Raw genomic sequence first — 16,557 nt, 5'->3', positions numbered from 1 at the left:
CTGTGGCTGAATCCCCCCCCCCGGTATCGCTCGCGCTTGGTTCGGTCCCTGCTCGGAGAGCCCTGCCCGCGGGAGAGGACGCCCGGGCCGCCGCTCCGTGACCCGCGCAGCAAAATCCTTCGCCGCGCAGGCGGGAGGCTTTGAGAAGAGCCTCTCGCGTCAGCCCGGCTGCCGCCTAGCGCCGAATGAGTCTGGGCAGGGCCAGTCTGGGGCACTAGAAGTGGCTCCGGGCAGTAGCAGCGCCGGGGAAGGGCGTGGGCAGAACTCCTCTCCCAGGATCGCAGCCCTGCACTGGGTCAGCGTGGCAGACAAGCAGCGGGTCTTTTGGCATTAACCCTAGTTCAGGGCCGGTGCAAGGATATTTTGCCCCCTAGATGAAACATCCACCTTGTGCCCCCCCCATCGCTTATTAAAAACTTTCAAAAATGACTATTGCATAATGTGGCATGGTTCATTAGAATTAATACACATTTGGCCTGAAAATGTATTAATTATTTAGTTGACATATTTAATGAAAATGAATAACCTGACAGTGCTGACACTGTTATTGTTTTCACTTGGCACAACATAGCATGGCTCGTAAAGTAAATAACATACATTATACACAATACACTGTCACAGAGTAACATTATTTAGCATTTATTTTTCCACAGGGAAGGGAAGTAGACTGAGTTGAGTCAGTGCGGTATCAGGTTTGGTGGGGAAGGGAAGCAGAGCGAGTCAGTGGGATATTGGGTTAGGTGGGGAAGAGAAGCAGACCGGGTTTGGTCAGTGGGGGTTTGGGTTTGGCTGGGGGCGTCCAAGGGGAACAGACCAGGTTTGGTCACTGGGAGGATCGGGTTTGGCTGGGGAGAGGAAGGGAAGCAGATCGGATTCAGTCAGTGATGGTTCAAGTTTGGCCGGGAGGAGAAGGAAGCAGACTGGGTTGAGTCAGTGAGGTATGAGGTTAGGTGGGGAAGGGAAGCACATTGGGTTCAGTCAGTGGGAGGATTGGGTTTGGCTGGGGCATGCAAGGGGAGCAGACTGGGTTGGATGTGGAGGGGGGGCGGCGGGTAGGGTAGTATTCAAAGAGTCACAAGGTGAAATGGGCACTATCCTCTCCAGTCCCTGGCATGTAGCAGCAGCGGGCCAAGTGCACTTGCAACAGGGCGATGGGAGCGTGTGGCCTGCTTTGCCTTCACGAGCCCATCCTGCTCTCGCTCCAGCATAGGGGCAGGCAGAACTGTGAAGGCAGAGAATGCGTGGCCCTCACGCCAAAGCAGGGTCGGGAGGGTAGAAATCTGGGGTGCAGGGAGGCAGGTTAAAGCGGCTTAGCCGCCCCTCTACACAAGAGGGCCCACAGAGCTGCCAGCCATGGCCTCCCTCCTTTCTCTCTCTATGGAGTAGAGCCTCTGCCCTGGAAAACCTGCAGCCCGCTCTCCAAGGAGCATGCAAATATACCCTATTAATCTTTGTCACCTGGGCCAGGTGATTGGAGCCAAGCAATATAAAGAGCAGTCTCTTACCCAACCAACCACCTGAGAGCAAACCCTTCACACACACACATTTACAATTAAATGCAATTGTTAAATTACAACCTGTTTTCTTTAAATTTAGTTTATGAATTTTTAAGGTGACTTAACTATGTGGTGAGATTGAAAGGGGATTTTTGATCTAGAGAAACACAAGGAGGTAGACTCCCATCAAATTTCTAAACCAGGGTAATTATTTTAATATTCCGCAACAGAGAGAACAGTTTTTTTTCCCACGTGGAAGAAAATTTCCGGCAATTTTCTCCTTGGCAAATTTCAGCCCTTGCCAATTTCACTAGCCAAAGTTACAGGGAAGCTAACTATAGTGCTTAGAATAGGAAACTGGCAGCAGAATTATCTATGGAGACAGTGTGGTCTCTCTGTAATGAATGTTCATAAAACTGAAAGAGACTATAGAGCAGGTTTGTTTGTGTGCTATGTTCTTGCTTGATTGAAGTTTATAGAGTGCTCTGTTTTGGGGGCCATGTGATGAGTTAGGCTAGGCTGAGAGTTTACTGTCTAGCTTGTCATCCTTTGATCCCTAATCCCTTCAGGATCCTTGAAAAGGGAGAGGGACTAACTCAGGGAATACAGGAGTTTAAAAAAAGTGACCAGAACAGTAACAAACAGGAGTTCTGCGAGTTAGTTTAGAGAGGGAGCATGAGAGGCAGATACACCAAACAAACATTGATTGAATTTAGGCCGATAACCTTCCAAATATAGAACACCCACCCTCCCCACCCCCCACCGCAGGAATAAAAAGAATGCAGGTAGACATTCAGCAGCAGAGCGGGGCTATCCATTTTATTGCAGTGAATTCAGCATGTATTCTTGAGAGCAGAGTGACTGAACTGGCGGAGCTAAGAGAGACAGAGAGGTATATAAAGGAGATTTTCAGAGACACAGTAGAGCGGTCCTACCCCCAGACTGACAGTCTCTGTGCTGTTAAGGAGGATGAAAGTTTCAGGAAAAAAGTACATTAAGCTGGAGTGGAGGGAAATGATCCTATAGTTGGGACCTTCCTTCCAGATGATGTCATGATATCATCTTGCTTTGAGAATACCCCTCTGAGGGAGGGAACCCCAGTTATTAGGAAGAGGCAGGTAATAGCAATGGGGGATTGTATTATTAGAAATATACATAGTTGGGTTTGTGATGACCAGGAGAACTGTGTGGTCAATTGCCTGGCAGGTGCAAAGGTTACGGATCTTGTGAGATACTTAGACAGACTAATTTGCAGTGCTGGGGATGAGCAAGTGATCCTGGTACATGTAGGTACTAATAACATAGGGAAGGGTAGGAGAAATGTCCTCGAGGCCAAATTTAGGCTGCTAAGTAAGAGATTAAAGTACAGGACCTCCATGGTATTGGTAGCATTCTCTGAAATGCTTCCAGTTCCACCCCCGAGGCCAGTTAGACAGGCAAAACTGCAGGGTCTCAATGTGTAGATGAGACAATGGTGTTGGAAGGAGGGATTTAGGCTTATTAGGGACTGGGAACCCTCTGGGAAAGGAGGAGCCTGTACAGAAAGAATGGGCTCTACCTAAACCGAAACACAACCAGACTGCTGGCATGTAAAATTAACAAGATCGTAGAGGAGTTTTTAAACTCAGGGCTCAAGGAAAGCCGAGAGGAGTGAAGAAGCACATGGTTTGGACAGAGACCTCAAGTAGGTGCATATTTATTAAAGGGGATACGCTGTATTCTAGTAAAGAGTAGGGGACAGAAGTTGATAAAGTACGTGTAGGAACTGAAGAGAAACAGGTCAAGTGAAAAAGTTCTATTCAAATATATCATATGAAGGCAAACAACTAAATATTGACAAATTTTGTAAATGCTTGTATACAAAAGCTAGAAGTCTAAATACCAAGATGGGTGAACTTGAGTGAGTGTTATTAAATGAGGATGTTGATATAATAGGTAAAACAAACTTGGTGGAACAATGATAATCAATGAGACATAGTAATACAAGGGTACAATATATATAGGAATGACAGAGTAGGTTGAGCTGGTGGGAGAGGGGCACTATAGGTGAAAGAAAGCATAGAGTCAACTATAGTAAAAATCTCAAATGAACCAAACTGTGCTAGACAATCTGTAGGGATAGAAATTTCATGCTCAAATAATAACTGTATACCAGAAGAAATATACTACCAACCAGCTGTCTGTGATGGTGATTGTGAAATTCTCAGGGAGATTAGAGAGACTACAAAAACCCAATAATAATGAGGAATTTCAGGTATCTCCCTATTGACTGGGTACAAGTCACCTCAGAATGGGATGCAGAGATAAAGTTTCTAGATACTATTATGACTGCTTCTTGGAGCAGCTAGTCTTGGAATTCACAAGGGGAGATTTCTTGATTTAATCCTAAGTGGAGCTCAGGATCTGGTCCAAGAGGTGAATAAAGCTGAACCATTCAGTAACAGAGATCATAATGTAATTAGATGTAACATTTTTTGGGTGGGGGAGAAATACCAAAGGAATCCACCACAGTATCATTTAACTTAAGAAAAGGGAACTACACAAAAATGAGGAAGTTAGTTAAATGGAAATTAAAAGGAACAGTCACAAAAGCTTCATGGAAACTATTTGAAAACACTACAATAGAGGCTCAAACTAAATGTATACCCCAAATAAAAAAAATCAGTAATGAGTACCAAAAAAATGCCACCATGGTGACAATAAGCGGAGGTTTTGGAACAAATTGATAAATTGAACAGCAGTAAGTCATCAAGACTAGATGGTACACCTCTAACACGCTATAACGCGACCCAATATAACACGGGTTCGCCTGGAGCTCTTTAAATCACAGCCGGAGCCCTGCCACCCCTACCCCAATATAATGGGGTTTCAGCTATAACATGGTAGGGATTTTTGGCTCCCCACAACCGTGTTATAGCGGGGTAGAGGTGTATTCACTAATTCTGAAGGAACTCAAATATGAAATTGCAGAACTACAAACTGGTATGTAACCTATAACTTAAATCAGCCTCTGTACCAGATGACTGGAGGATAGCTAATGAAATGCCATTTTTAAAAAAAGGCTCCAAAGGTGATCCTGGCAATTGCAGACCAGTAAACCTAGCTTTAGTACCAGGCAAATAGGTTGAAACTATAGTAAAGAACAGAATTATCAGACACATAGATGAGCATTATATGTTGGGGAAGAGTCAACATGGCTTTTGTAAAGGGAAATCATGCCTCAACACACTATTAGAAATCTTTGAGTGTGTCAACAAGCATGTGGATAAGGGAGATCCAGTGGATATAGTGCACATGGACTTTTAGAAAACCTCTGACAGTGCCCCACACCAAAGGCTCTTAGAGAGAGTAGGGAATCATGACATAAGAGGGAAGATCCTTTCATGGATCAGTAACTGGTTAAAAGATAGGAAACAAAGGATAGAAATAAATAGGCAGTTTTCACTGTACTGAACCTGTGCTGTTCAACATATTCATAAAAGATCTAGGAAAGGAAGGTAAACATTGAGGTGACAACATTTACACATGATACAGAATTACCCTGGATAGTTAAGTCCAAAGCTGACTGGGAAGAGTTACAAAGGGATCTCATAAAGCTGGGTGATGGGCAGCAAAATGGCAGATGAAATTCAATGTTGATAAATACAAAGTAATACACATTGGAAAAAATAATCCCAACTATACATTTAAAATGATGGGATCTAAATTAGCTGTTACCACTCAAGAAAGAGATCTTGGGGTCATTGTAAATAACTTGAAAACATCTGCTCAGTGTGCAATGACAATGAAAAAAGATCACAGAACATTAGGAACCATCAGGGAAGGGCTAGCTAAAACAGAAAATATCATAATGCCACGGTATAAATCCACGGTACACCCACATTTTGAATACTGCATGCAGTTTTGGTTGTACCATCTCAAAAAAGATGTATTAGAATTGGAAAAGGTACAGAGCAGGGCAACAAAAATTATTAGGGGTATAGAACAGCTTCCATACAAGGAGAGATTAAAAAGGCTGGGATTATTTAGTTTAGAAAATAGACGATTGAGGGAAGATATGATAGAGGTCTATAATGTCAAGAATAGTATGGAGAAAATGATTAGGGAAGTGTTATTTACCCCTTCACATAACACAGGAACCAGGGGTCCCCAATGAAATTAATAGGCAGCAGGTTTAAAACAAACATAAGGAAGTACTTCTTCACAGAATGCACAGTGAACCTGTGGAACTCATTGCCAGGGGATGTTGTGAAGGCTAAAAGTATAACTGGGTTAAAAAAGGTACGTTCCTGGAGGATAGATCCCTCAGTAGCTATTAGCCAAAATAGTCAGGGACTCCACCTCATGCCCTGGGTGTCCCTAAACCTCTGATGGCCATAATCTGGGAGTGGAGGCTGGGGGTAGATCACTCAATAAGCGCCCTGTTTTATTCATTCCCTCTGAAGCATCTGACACTGTCCACGGTCAGAAGACAGGATGCTGGGCTACATGGTCCATTAGTCTGAGCCAGTATTGTTCTGATCCTTTACAGGGCCTCCACCCACACTTAAAATGTCTCCTCATTCTCCATTCTGAATTTCCTAACCCCTATGCAAAATTATAACTTTAAATAAATCATGTCAGTTGCCCTTACTTAATTTTGTAATAACCCTAACCTTTACACTGGGATTTATGAACCAATTAGCCCTTCCACTTATTGAGGAGGGGGTGGAGGGAAGATTGTAACTCTACTCCAGAGACTCCTACTTGAAATGTAGAATGTGGGGAAGAGTCTCACTTGTGTGGCACCATCCATTGCCTTCCCATGAACCCATAGATACCACTTTGCTGTGGCTCTGTGCAGAAGGGGCTTCGCTGGGGTCAGGATAGAGGGGACAGTGGATCAGACTAGTTGCTTTCCTTGGAACCATTCCCAGCACACCAGACAGATTTCCGTGGAAATCCAATATGAAGTTAATATTCTCTCTGGGTCTCCTCCGCTGTAGTAACAGTAGTGTCTCCACAGGTTGACCCTACAAATAGCAGCAGGGCTGTAGCAGGAGTTAATAGGCAACAGGTTTAAAACAAACAAAAGGAAGTATTTCTTCATACAACGCTCAGTCAACCTGTGGAACTCTTTGCTAGAGCATGTTGTGAAGGCCAAGACTATAACAGGGTTAAAAAAAGAACTAGATAAATTCATGGAGGATAGGTCCAGGGATGGTGTCCCCAACCTCTGTTTGCCAGAGGCTTGGAATGAGCGACAGGGGAATGGATCACTTGATGATTACCTGTTCTGTTCATTCCCTATAGGGCACCTGGCATTGGCCACTGTCGGAAGACAGAATACTTGGCTAGATGGACCTTTGGTCTGACCCAATATGGCTGTTTTTATATTTTTAGGCTGTCTGGGAGCCATCTAGAGGGGCTGTCATTCATGTGGACAGGTCTGGCCTCCATGGTGGATCTTTTGCTTGTATGTTTGGCAGAAAGACACTGCTGGGTGTCCAAGTTGTTTTAAGTTTTAGTATTCTGTGTGTGCTGCAAGGTGTTTTTAGACACAGGCCCAATCAAAGCTTCTTCCCCTCTTGGGGTTGTCAGGTGGAGAGCTCATGGTCTTGGCTGGTGAAAGACGACTTGAATGGCAATCCCCTTTATGACATGGGTCCTTTTCCTTAGGACTTCTATTGCATCAAAACTGCACCTATTGTACACATCAAACTAGATCAGGGTTGCTGGTGAAGGTGCACAAGGACAGAACCCAGTTTGACTCTCAGACCACAGGATGACTATGTAGTGGTGACAATTAGAATCACCTTTTCATCCATTTCTTTACCTGCAAACTGAATACATTTGATCTGGAGTCACTGGTGACTCCAAAAATATGGGGCCTTATGATAGCAAAGTCACTTTTCATAGTAGAACTGCACTTTATGTAGATATAAACTATTTAAAAAACCCCCAAACTTGGAAATAAACATGAACATTATCCATTGAAAGATAAATCCACTCCAGGGCTGGCCCACAATATATTGGCACTGGAGGTGGGGAGTTCAAATGACGCCCCCATGTCCCCTCGCTTGGGCCAAAACTTTGAAAGGTCTCAGTTCTGCCTTCTTCCTGTTCTACTCCTCTCATGGTACTGCTCTGCTACCTACCCCAATAAAGGAGAACTAACAACTTAAAATGTCTTGTTCAAAATTTTTAAGTAACACTAAACTTTCAAACGCCTGAACAGCAAATATAACTTTTCTTGTCTGCATAGTAAACACTGGCATTTTTATCTGTTTGAATAATCAAAGTGGTGCTTTCCATGGCTTCTTGGTTGCAAAGAGTTGAACTGCTTCCTGAAGGTCCACAGTCTGGGCCAGCTCATGCTCTATTGAGATGGTTGCAAGGCCAACCAGCCTCTCCTGTGTCATTGTGGAGCATAGATGTGTTTTTTATTAACTTCAGCTTGGAGAAGCTGCGTTCTCCACTGGCAACTGTTACAGGAAGTGTTAGAAGTATGCTCAGAGCAACAAAAGCATTTGGAAAGAGGGTGGTCATCTTATTTGTGAACATATATTCCAGAACAGCCTTTGGAGTCGATCCTGCTGAAATGTATCTTGAAAGGGCTTTCAGTTCGTCACCTAAATCACTCGCATCAATATCGTGCATGTCATCATGTGTCAACACAGTCTCTAGTGCCCTCATTGCTGGTGTAGGTCTTCTTCAGGTATAGTGAGGAGTTTTGGAATATCATACAACATCCCAAATATACTGCTGTGTTCCTTGAGCTGCATGAAACATTCTTCAACTGACTGTATTGCACAATCTAGCACCTGGTTAAAGAATTCAACTTTGAACTGTTGTTTGGGGTCTCTTATGGGATTATCCCGTGCCTTGTAATCAAAATGTCTTCTTCGGTGACTCTTGTATTCTTGAATGGGTGGGAAAATAGCTTCAGTGTGAAGTTCCTCTGCCAACATCTGTGCACGCTTCAGAATGTTTTGAAATCCCTCATCTCACCAGGAAGACTGTAGGTATGACTTTGCTTTGTCCAGTTGTTCCATTGCTCCAGATATATCAAGGTCAACACTTCGGAGTCTCTTGCTTACAACATTTATTTCAAACAGTATGTCCTGCCACAACTGAAATTTGAAGTTATGTATGTTTCTGGTGATTCCATTTCCCTCTGCCACTGTTCTCCCACGAACAGTTCCTGTCATAGCATTATCCTCCATAATGGCAACTATGACATCATCTATCTTCCCAATTTGGTGTTTGATAGGCTTTATCGTCTCCACTCAACTTTCCCATCTTGTGGCACTCAGTGGTTTCAGTGTCAGAGAGGATGTTCCCAGATGTTGCTTCAAAATTTGCCATTGATGAGTTGATGCAGAGAAAAATACATAGATACTTTGAACTACATTAAAAAATTCAGCAGCCTCACTAGAAGCTGATGCTGCATCACTGACCACCAAGTTCAATGAATGAGAACTGCATGGGACAAAAAAAGCTTGAGGGTTTAACTCTCAGATCTGTGTCTGCACTCCTCTGCTCTTTCCTCTCATGTTGGCTCCATTATTGTAGCCCCGATCTCTCATGTCAGCTATTGCAATTCCCGTATCTTCCAGCTTTTTAAGAAGCACATTTGTCATACCAGCTCCTGTAGTATCATCAATGTCAACAAATTCTAGAAAATGATCTTTGACAGTCACCACTGCAGAGACATTTTCACTAGGTTCTGTTGTTGTTACAAAACACTCCATTAAAGTCATTTTTTCCATATGGCTGATGTCAGGTGGGCAGTCCAGACTAACAGAGTAATATCTTGCTGACTTCAGATCTGCCACAATCTTCTGTTTGACTTTTGTTGCCAGTAACATTATGATCTCATTTTGAATTGTTTTTCCAAGGTAGTGCTATGTGTACATTTCTTGGGTGGTGACTCTTTTTAGATGCTCCTGGAGTACAGCATCAAACTCCAGAATTTTAAGGAAGTTTCATTTCCATTGTTTGGCACATACAGCTGATCTGAAGTGCCACACAGTGCTAGGTTTTGGGTAGCAAGCATTCTCACAATGGCAATGAGCCTTTTCAGAACATTTTGCCAGTAAAGAGACTCAGATCCAATCTTCTCTTGATGCTGATCATCTATGGTTGCCTTTAACCTTAGTCTCATCTCAAGCTCTTTCTGCTTATGGAATGCTCTCTGGTGATTTGTTGCCTTCTCATGGCATGCCAGATTTCTAGCCAGATTTTTCCAGTCCTGTGTTCCTGCAGAACCCAATGAGGCTGGAACATTAGACTGGATGAGTTTGCAACAAAAACAGTATGCAACATTCTGGGTTTTTGAGTACATAAGCCATGGCCTCTCCACTTTGTCATCATTGGGATTTCACACCAGTAATGTGTTCGATGGAAACTTCTATTTTCATTATCTTTTGGGAATATGAATTTTTTCTTGCTGTGACCCATGCAGTACAAGGAAGTCCCTCAGGCTACTGCTCAAGTGGGTCCACAATCCTGGATCATTTAGACTTAAGGAACTAAACTCATCAGCAGCTGTTTCTTGTGCCTCCACCACACTCCTCTGTGATCTACACTTTTCTTCAGGAACGTGCATGGTTACATCCATTTGAGATGGAGATATGGATGCTGTAGTAGCTGTCAGGTCACCTGCACTCTGACTAACTGGAAGATCAGGCATCTCCTCACCACTCATATCCTCACTAGGGCCAGAAGGCTCACCGTGAACATTTCTGTCTCTGTATCTCAGGAGAGCTCCTTCCTGATTAGATAGAAAAGCTTCCTTTGCTTTCTTTCTTTTTCTGAATGCTGCCCCAGAGGAGTGTTTTCTTCTTTCACTCATGACTGCTGTTCTGTGCCAGCTATAGTGGTTCTCAACACTCAGTTGAAGGGGACAAATAAGCAGGCTGGTAGCAGGGCCTGAGTGAGAGAAGATATCAGCATCTTAAGGGGCTAAGTATCAGAGGGGTAGCCGTGTTAGTCTGGATCTGTAAAAGCAACAAAGAATCCTGTGGCACCTTATAGACTAACAGACGTTCTGCAGCATGAGCTTTCGTGGGTGAATACCCACTTCTTCAGATGCAAGTCTTGCATCTGAAGAAGTGGGTATTCACCCACGAAAGCTCATGCTGCAGAACGTCTGTTAGTCTATAAGGTGCCACAGGATTCTTTGTTGCTTTTAAGGGGCTAACTGGCTCCTACTATTTCAGTTGACTGCCAGTTCTCCTCAAGTGGGTTCAGGGAAGCAGCAGGAAACAGGAAGCTCCCTGAGAAGCTGGTGTTAATCAGTCCAGGCTCCTGGGGGTGCTAGAGAGGCACATAAGATGCTCCTCCTCCTCTCTCTCCCTGCAGCTCCTGCCGCTTTGTGTTATTCCCTCTCACCTTTTCTCCTGCCTGCCTGTTATGTCTCTTGTGCCCTCCTTCCTCCAGCACAGCACTCCACCATCTCTGTGCACCTAGAGCAGAGAGAATACATATGCACCAGCAGCAGACACAATTTTCTACACTCTGGGTCCTAGTGGCGCCCCCCCCCCTCCCCAGTTTGGCACCTGAGGCAGTTGTGTCAGTTCACCTCATGGTAAGGCCAGCCCTGATCCACTCCCTTCAGCCTATGTAAATTATGAGTATTGACAGAAGGAAGCCATACGTTATTTTCCAGCTCTCATCTGTGCAGTGGCCATGGACATATGTGTGTTTGTTTTCCTGTTTATACTTTAATTTTAGTCATTGAATGCAACTGTGCCTTGGCCGGTGACTCTGGTAATTCGTAAAGTCTGCAGAAGTGATTCTGCCAGGTGAGTCTCAGTTATGTTTACCATTTCGCAGATGATCTATTGAACCAAGACATGTCTTTTGGAAACTAGTCTCAGGGTTAGGCTAGAAGCCTACTTGTCTTATTCTTTAGCTATTCCTGCCATCTAGTGGCCATTTTCTTTCACTCAGTTAAAGCCAGAGACCAAGATTTTCAAAATTGGGTGCCTGAAATTGGGCTCCTAAGTCCATATTTAAGTACCTATATATGTAGCCTGATTTTTAGCAGTGTTGAGTACCTTTGGCTTCAATGGCAGAGCCTACTTTTAAAATTGTTCCACAGTGTGTATTTTTAAGTTTTCTCCCTGCTGTTTAATTGTTTTTATCAAATGTCATTTTAATATGTTGGTCACTTAATTAATTTGTTGCTGTTTTTCTACATATAATCATAAGCTCTGCCTGTCACAGGTGTAGGCACACACAGCAATGAAAAGGTTAATTAATCCCTATCTTGAAAAGGTGTCTCTCCAAGTTCAGATTACCCTTGTGTTCCCCACAATATTCCTCCTCAGCTAACAGTGCAGATAGTAAAAAAAGCCCTTACATGGCAATATCACCTGGAAGGTTTATTTTTCTTGCCCTGGCCAAAACAAACCCCCAAAAACAAAAACAAAAAATGACAACCTAACAACAACAATAGTAACAAAAGAATAATGAGGTTTTAACCAAGGCATTTCCACAGACCTTTGTTTGTCTCTGCTCAAGATAAGTCTAAGGCCAATCTACTCTGCTGCAGTGATCTAGAGCATTTTATAGTATTTTGAAAGAAGATTATAATCGATTCACATAGGCTGATAACTGTTACACACAGGGGGCTAAATTAACTTTAACTCAAGATTGGATGTTTTTCTAAAAGACGTGCTCTAGGAATTATTTTGGGGAAGTTCTAGGAATGGTGTTATGCAGGAGGTCAGACTAGATGATCACAGTGGTCCCTTATGGCCTTGGAATCTATGGCCCCGATGTACCCCATTGTCTCCAGTGTGGCCGTGCATTATTTCTCTGATCCATCCACATGCCACATTTTCACATCAGTGAGTTCATTTAAAACATCCTCAAAGTGGGTGAGAGAGGAGTGGGCACATATTATCAAAATTGGAGGCACTTGGGTCAACCTTGAGAAGGCCACTGAAGAGTATCTTTAAAGGTCTCTTCTGCTCCCCTCTCAACCCTTAAAGCTTCTCTTTCAGATAAAGGAGATATGTCCTGTACCATATACGCCTTCAAGATGGACCAGGATTGAAACGCTTGCTCTGGCTCATCTACCCTATAACTCCCCACCCCCACCCCAAAGCCTAGCTGCTCCAAAATATTCAGTTGACTATTACCTCTGTGCATGACACAAAACCCAAAAAATATGGTTGCCCGTACGCATTTCCCCATGCTGCACCCAGCCACCTGTCTATGTGTGCCTCTCTAATACTCATTTTTCCTTTGGCTACACCCAAACATACCCACTTCTTAGGGACAGTTTCCCCATCTTGACATGTGTGTGTGTGAGAGAAATTAATATGGCAAAACAAAACATTGGCTGTGATGTGAATGTTTAGCCATGCATGTCATATGGGACATTATAGCAAAGACACTTCATTAACCATATAACTACTAGGAACATAATCACTCATTGATACATCTCACTGAGCTCTCACAACATTCTCCCTTGGGTGGCAAACTGTCCTCCCTCTCCACCAAAATAGGCAGCCTGGGGGTGACAACATATCTATGGGAACAAACCAACAGGCCACTAGTAACTCGATCTAATGCACTGATGTCTATGAAGAATATTGTCCAGCATTCACTACTGCTCACACTGGCAGCAACGGGAAGCAGGGGTTGGAACAGCTTATATAAATAGCAGGGAGCACCGTCTGTCATATTAAACACTTTACATGTTCAGACTGTTGGCTGTACAAAGCATTCAGAATATTTATATATTTATTTGTTTTATTTTTAAAGGACCCCTTTCCCCAAGTCAAACTGGAAGTCCCATTTTAGTAAAGCTGAGTCCTTTCCTTGGTCTAACATGGTCAGAGATCTCACATGTAGGATACAGAGGGACTATTATACACAATGGGGAAGAGGGGTATTATACATCAGTGTAAAAGCAGAGTAAAATGAAATTGCCTAAATGCCTATAGCCAGCTGAGCTGCAGTCTAGCAGGCAAGATTGACAATGGCAAGGCAGTAGGCACAGTTTTACTAAAACCCAGCTGGAGAAAATTTTCACTTGTCCTTTCAAGATGTCCTGATCCAGATTTCTTTAAAACAAACACAATGGGTCCCTAGACGTAGCCTTCTGATAGTCTGTCCTTCTGTGTGTCCTTTGGAGGTGAGGGTCTTTGCTTGTACTAACAGTAAGGTGTGGTGGCTACATCTCAGATGTGTCTTTGGTGTCTTTCCCAAAGAAGAAAGCAGGTGAGCTGGTTTCTCTGGGGAACTGTGGTGGATTTTATCATTTTTGTTTGTTAAAAATGTATTGTGTTCTCTATGATGGACCCACCTCCACTACCTATAAAATTCTGGGAATTTGCTGACGGCAGAGGAAGCTCTTCTGGGCTTTGCACCTCTTGTTTGGTTTCTCCCACTCCTGACTCCTGTAAGCTTGACTCTTGTCTTGAAGGTGCCTGGAAACCAGGCTCTACACCTAGGGGTTCGCTGTTCTGTAGGGGAAGCAGGGCCTTGTGCCGCATCAGGCTGTCATCACTGTTTTGGACATCTAGGGAGTTCCTGTGTTTGGCATTCTTGTTGGCCACAGAGTTCTTCTGGGGCTCCTCAAAGCTCAATGACAGGGTGACAGTCCCACTGCCAAAGCTGACTTTTTGCTTGCATCCACGCTTCTGCTGCTGTCGCTCCGTGGAGGTAGGCAGAGGACAGGGGTCTTCATGGTTGCTCTTGCTACTCGTGGAGGATGATGGGGTAGAGCCTGTGGAACCACCTAAACTGTTAGACCTCTTGCGTGACACGTTGCTACGTCTCAGTGTGGCTCTGGCTGCTACTTTGAAGGCATGTGCAGCTGTACTGCAGCGCACTTCCTCAATGGTGTTGCGGGAAGGCTTAAAGAGGATGATGTAGACTTTGTTGAAGAAGATGCAAGCCAACTGCCCAAAGCTGGCAGCCAGGATGGCAATCACCTCCACAGCTGAGACAAACTTGCCATAGGTACTGGCATAGGCAGGTATGAAGGAGATCCAAACAATGAAGAAGATCAGCATGCTGAAGGTGATGAACTTGGCCTCATTGAAGTTCTCTGGCAGCTTCCGAGATTTGAAAGCGAAGAAGAAGCAGATGGCAGCCAGGAGGCAGGTGTAACCAATCAGGAAGCCCAGAGCCATCAGGGAGCCCTCATGGCAGGTGAGGAAGATGATCTCATCCTCCAACTCATGGTTCCGGTAGCTGGAAGGGGGAGCTGTGTAGAGCCAGATCACACAGATGATGATTTGCACAAAAGTACACAAGAAGACCAGAAGGAACTGCAGGTTGAGGCCCCACCATTTGCGATGGAGGCTTGTAGGGATCTTGGCTTCAAAAACCAGCAGGACGCGATTGGTCTTTACCAGGATGCAGGAGATGCAGATGACAAAGCTGATACCAAAGGCTGGCTGCCGCAAACGGCAAGTCCAATCCTGAGGCTGGCCAATGAAGAATAGTGAGCTGGAGAAACAGCAGAGCAGGGAGAACAGGAGGAGGTAGGACAACTCCCGGTTTGTGGCCTTGACAATGGGTGTATTGCGGAATTTGGTGAAGACCCCCAGAACAAAAGAGGTCAGGAAAATTCCCAGCACAGCAAAGAGAGTAAGAGCTATTCCAAAGGGCTCTGTCCAGGACAGAAACTCTATCTGCTTGGGGATGCAGGATGTGTGGTTTTCGTTGGACCAGAAATCTTCAGTGCACTTCTTACAAACACTCGCATCTGCAAAATAAATAACACTGGATGAACAAGTTTGTTAGACTAGAGGGCCACCCAAAATAAAATGAGGCAATGTTTAGCTCCCTTCATCTTAAATACAGAAGCGCTTCCTTTAAGAGATTACAGGTTCTAGCATATAGTGCTCTGAATCAAGAAGGAAAATTTGCATGATGGGACCTGTAGACTCTCAGGAGCCATAGATCTGTATTAAAGATGAAGGCCATTTATGAGCCACACGATAAAGTTTTGGGGCTGCACTCTGGCTTTTCAGACCAATTCCTTGGCAGAATTTTAGAATGTTTAAGTACTAGCTGGTAGACAGTGCATACTATACTGCTCTCTACTTCTTGCTGTCTTTATCTATCTATCTACCTCACATACCTACTTCCTCCATCATCATGGTGGTATCTGAGTCCTTCTGGATGACTTGATAACAAATGATGAAAATCAAACGAATATGCTAGCTTCTTTAGCTGCACTAGGATCCCACTTCATATCCTAGGAAGGTAAATCATGGATGTATTTAAACTGTTCGTTTTAAGCAGACCATCAATGCCCTTAATTCCCCCATATCTTAAAGCCCTCACTTGAGAATGGCAGGGAAAGGGAACCCTGACTAGCTGATGTCTTCTTTATGTTGTTCTAATCATGCACAACACAATACCCCACAAAAACATACAGAAGAGAAATTGGGGTGTCCACCAGGTGTGTCCAGGTCTTTCAGTATGCCCCTGTGTAAAACACATGGAATCTAGGTGTGTGATTATGTCTCCCTCTAATGGCTGGCACTTCACTCAAAGAGGCCTTGTGGTTTTGGTGCTGAAGATCTCTGTGGATGACCTGTGGTGGGATGTTCATTATAAGTTTAGAACCTATACCTCAGCCATCAGCGCCACAGTGCTGTGAGCAGACAAATCATTCTGAGTACTGATCTGCAAATAACTCTATCAGCTGTCCCACACCCTTTTGTTTTCAGAGCTTTCTATCAGAGTACTTATTACAGCCACAACACATGGCTCTTAAACTGGAATGAGGCATTCGACTGATATTAATAATGCTCCGCTAATGAGGGCAGAATATTCTGAACTCTCTTTCTGGAAAAGAGGTGACATCATGGGCCGTGGCGTGCCCAAAGGACTCTTCTATGGTCATTGTTGGAGAAGGTTATTCTTTAAATCTGCTTAAAAATAACAATAGCCATTAAAATACTGAAAAACAATAAATAAATAAATTAAATAAACCAAGGTTCTCCAGAATCTGTTAACAAATGCTCCTCTGTGATATCTCTCTCCTAATGTTTAGTTGGTCTTTTGTAAATTGTTCATGTGAGAAAATGTGAATAGAGAAAAA

At 43.8% G+C, this 16,557-nt stretch overlaps 1 protein-coding gene across 5 annotated transcripts in view; it reads right to left on the bottom strand.

The window, feature by feature from the left end:
• Positions 1 to 13,226: 13,226 nt before the first annotated feature.
• Positions 13,227 to 16,557, bottom strand: part of CASR (calcium sensing receptor) — a 181,711-nt gene continuing 178,380 nt past the window's right edge. For all 5 annotated transcript variants that reach the window (XM_039504209.1, XM_039504222.1, XM_039504211.1 and 2 more), the window contains one exon: positions 13,227 to 15,210. In XM_039504209.1, the coding sequence (XP_039360143.1) occupies positions 13,766 to 15,210 (1,445 nt within the window). In that variant the 3' untranslated portion in view covers positions 13,227 to 13,765. The remainder of the gene's footprint in view (positions 15,211 to 16,557) is intronic.

This window comes from Mauremys reevesii, linkage group 1 (genome assembly GCF_016161935.1).
Source record: "Mauremys reevesii isolate NIE-2019 linkage group 1, ASM1616193v1, whole genome shotgun sequence".
NCBI lineage: Eukaryota > Metazoa > Chordata > Testudines > Geoemydidae > Mauremys > Mauremys reevesii.
Note: the sequence above shows the minus strand (reverse complement) of the source record. Positions and strands in the feature narration are given on the sequence as shown.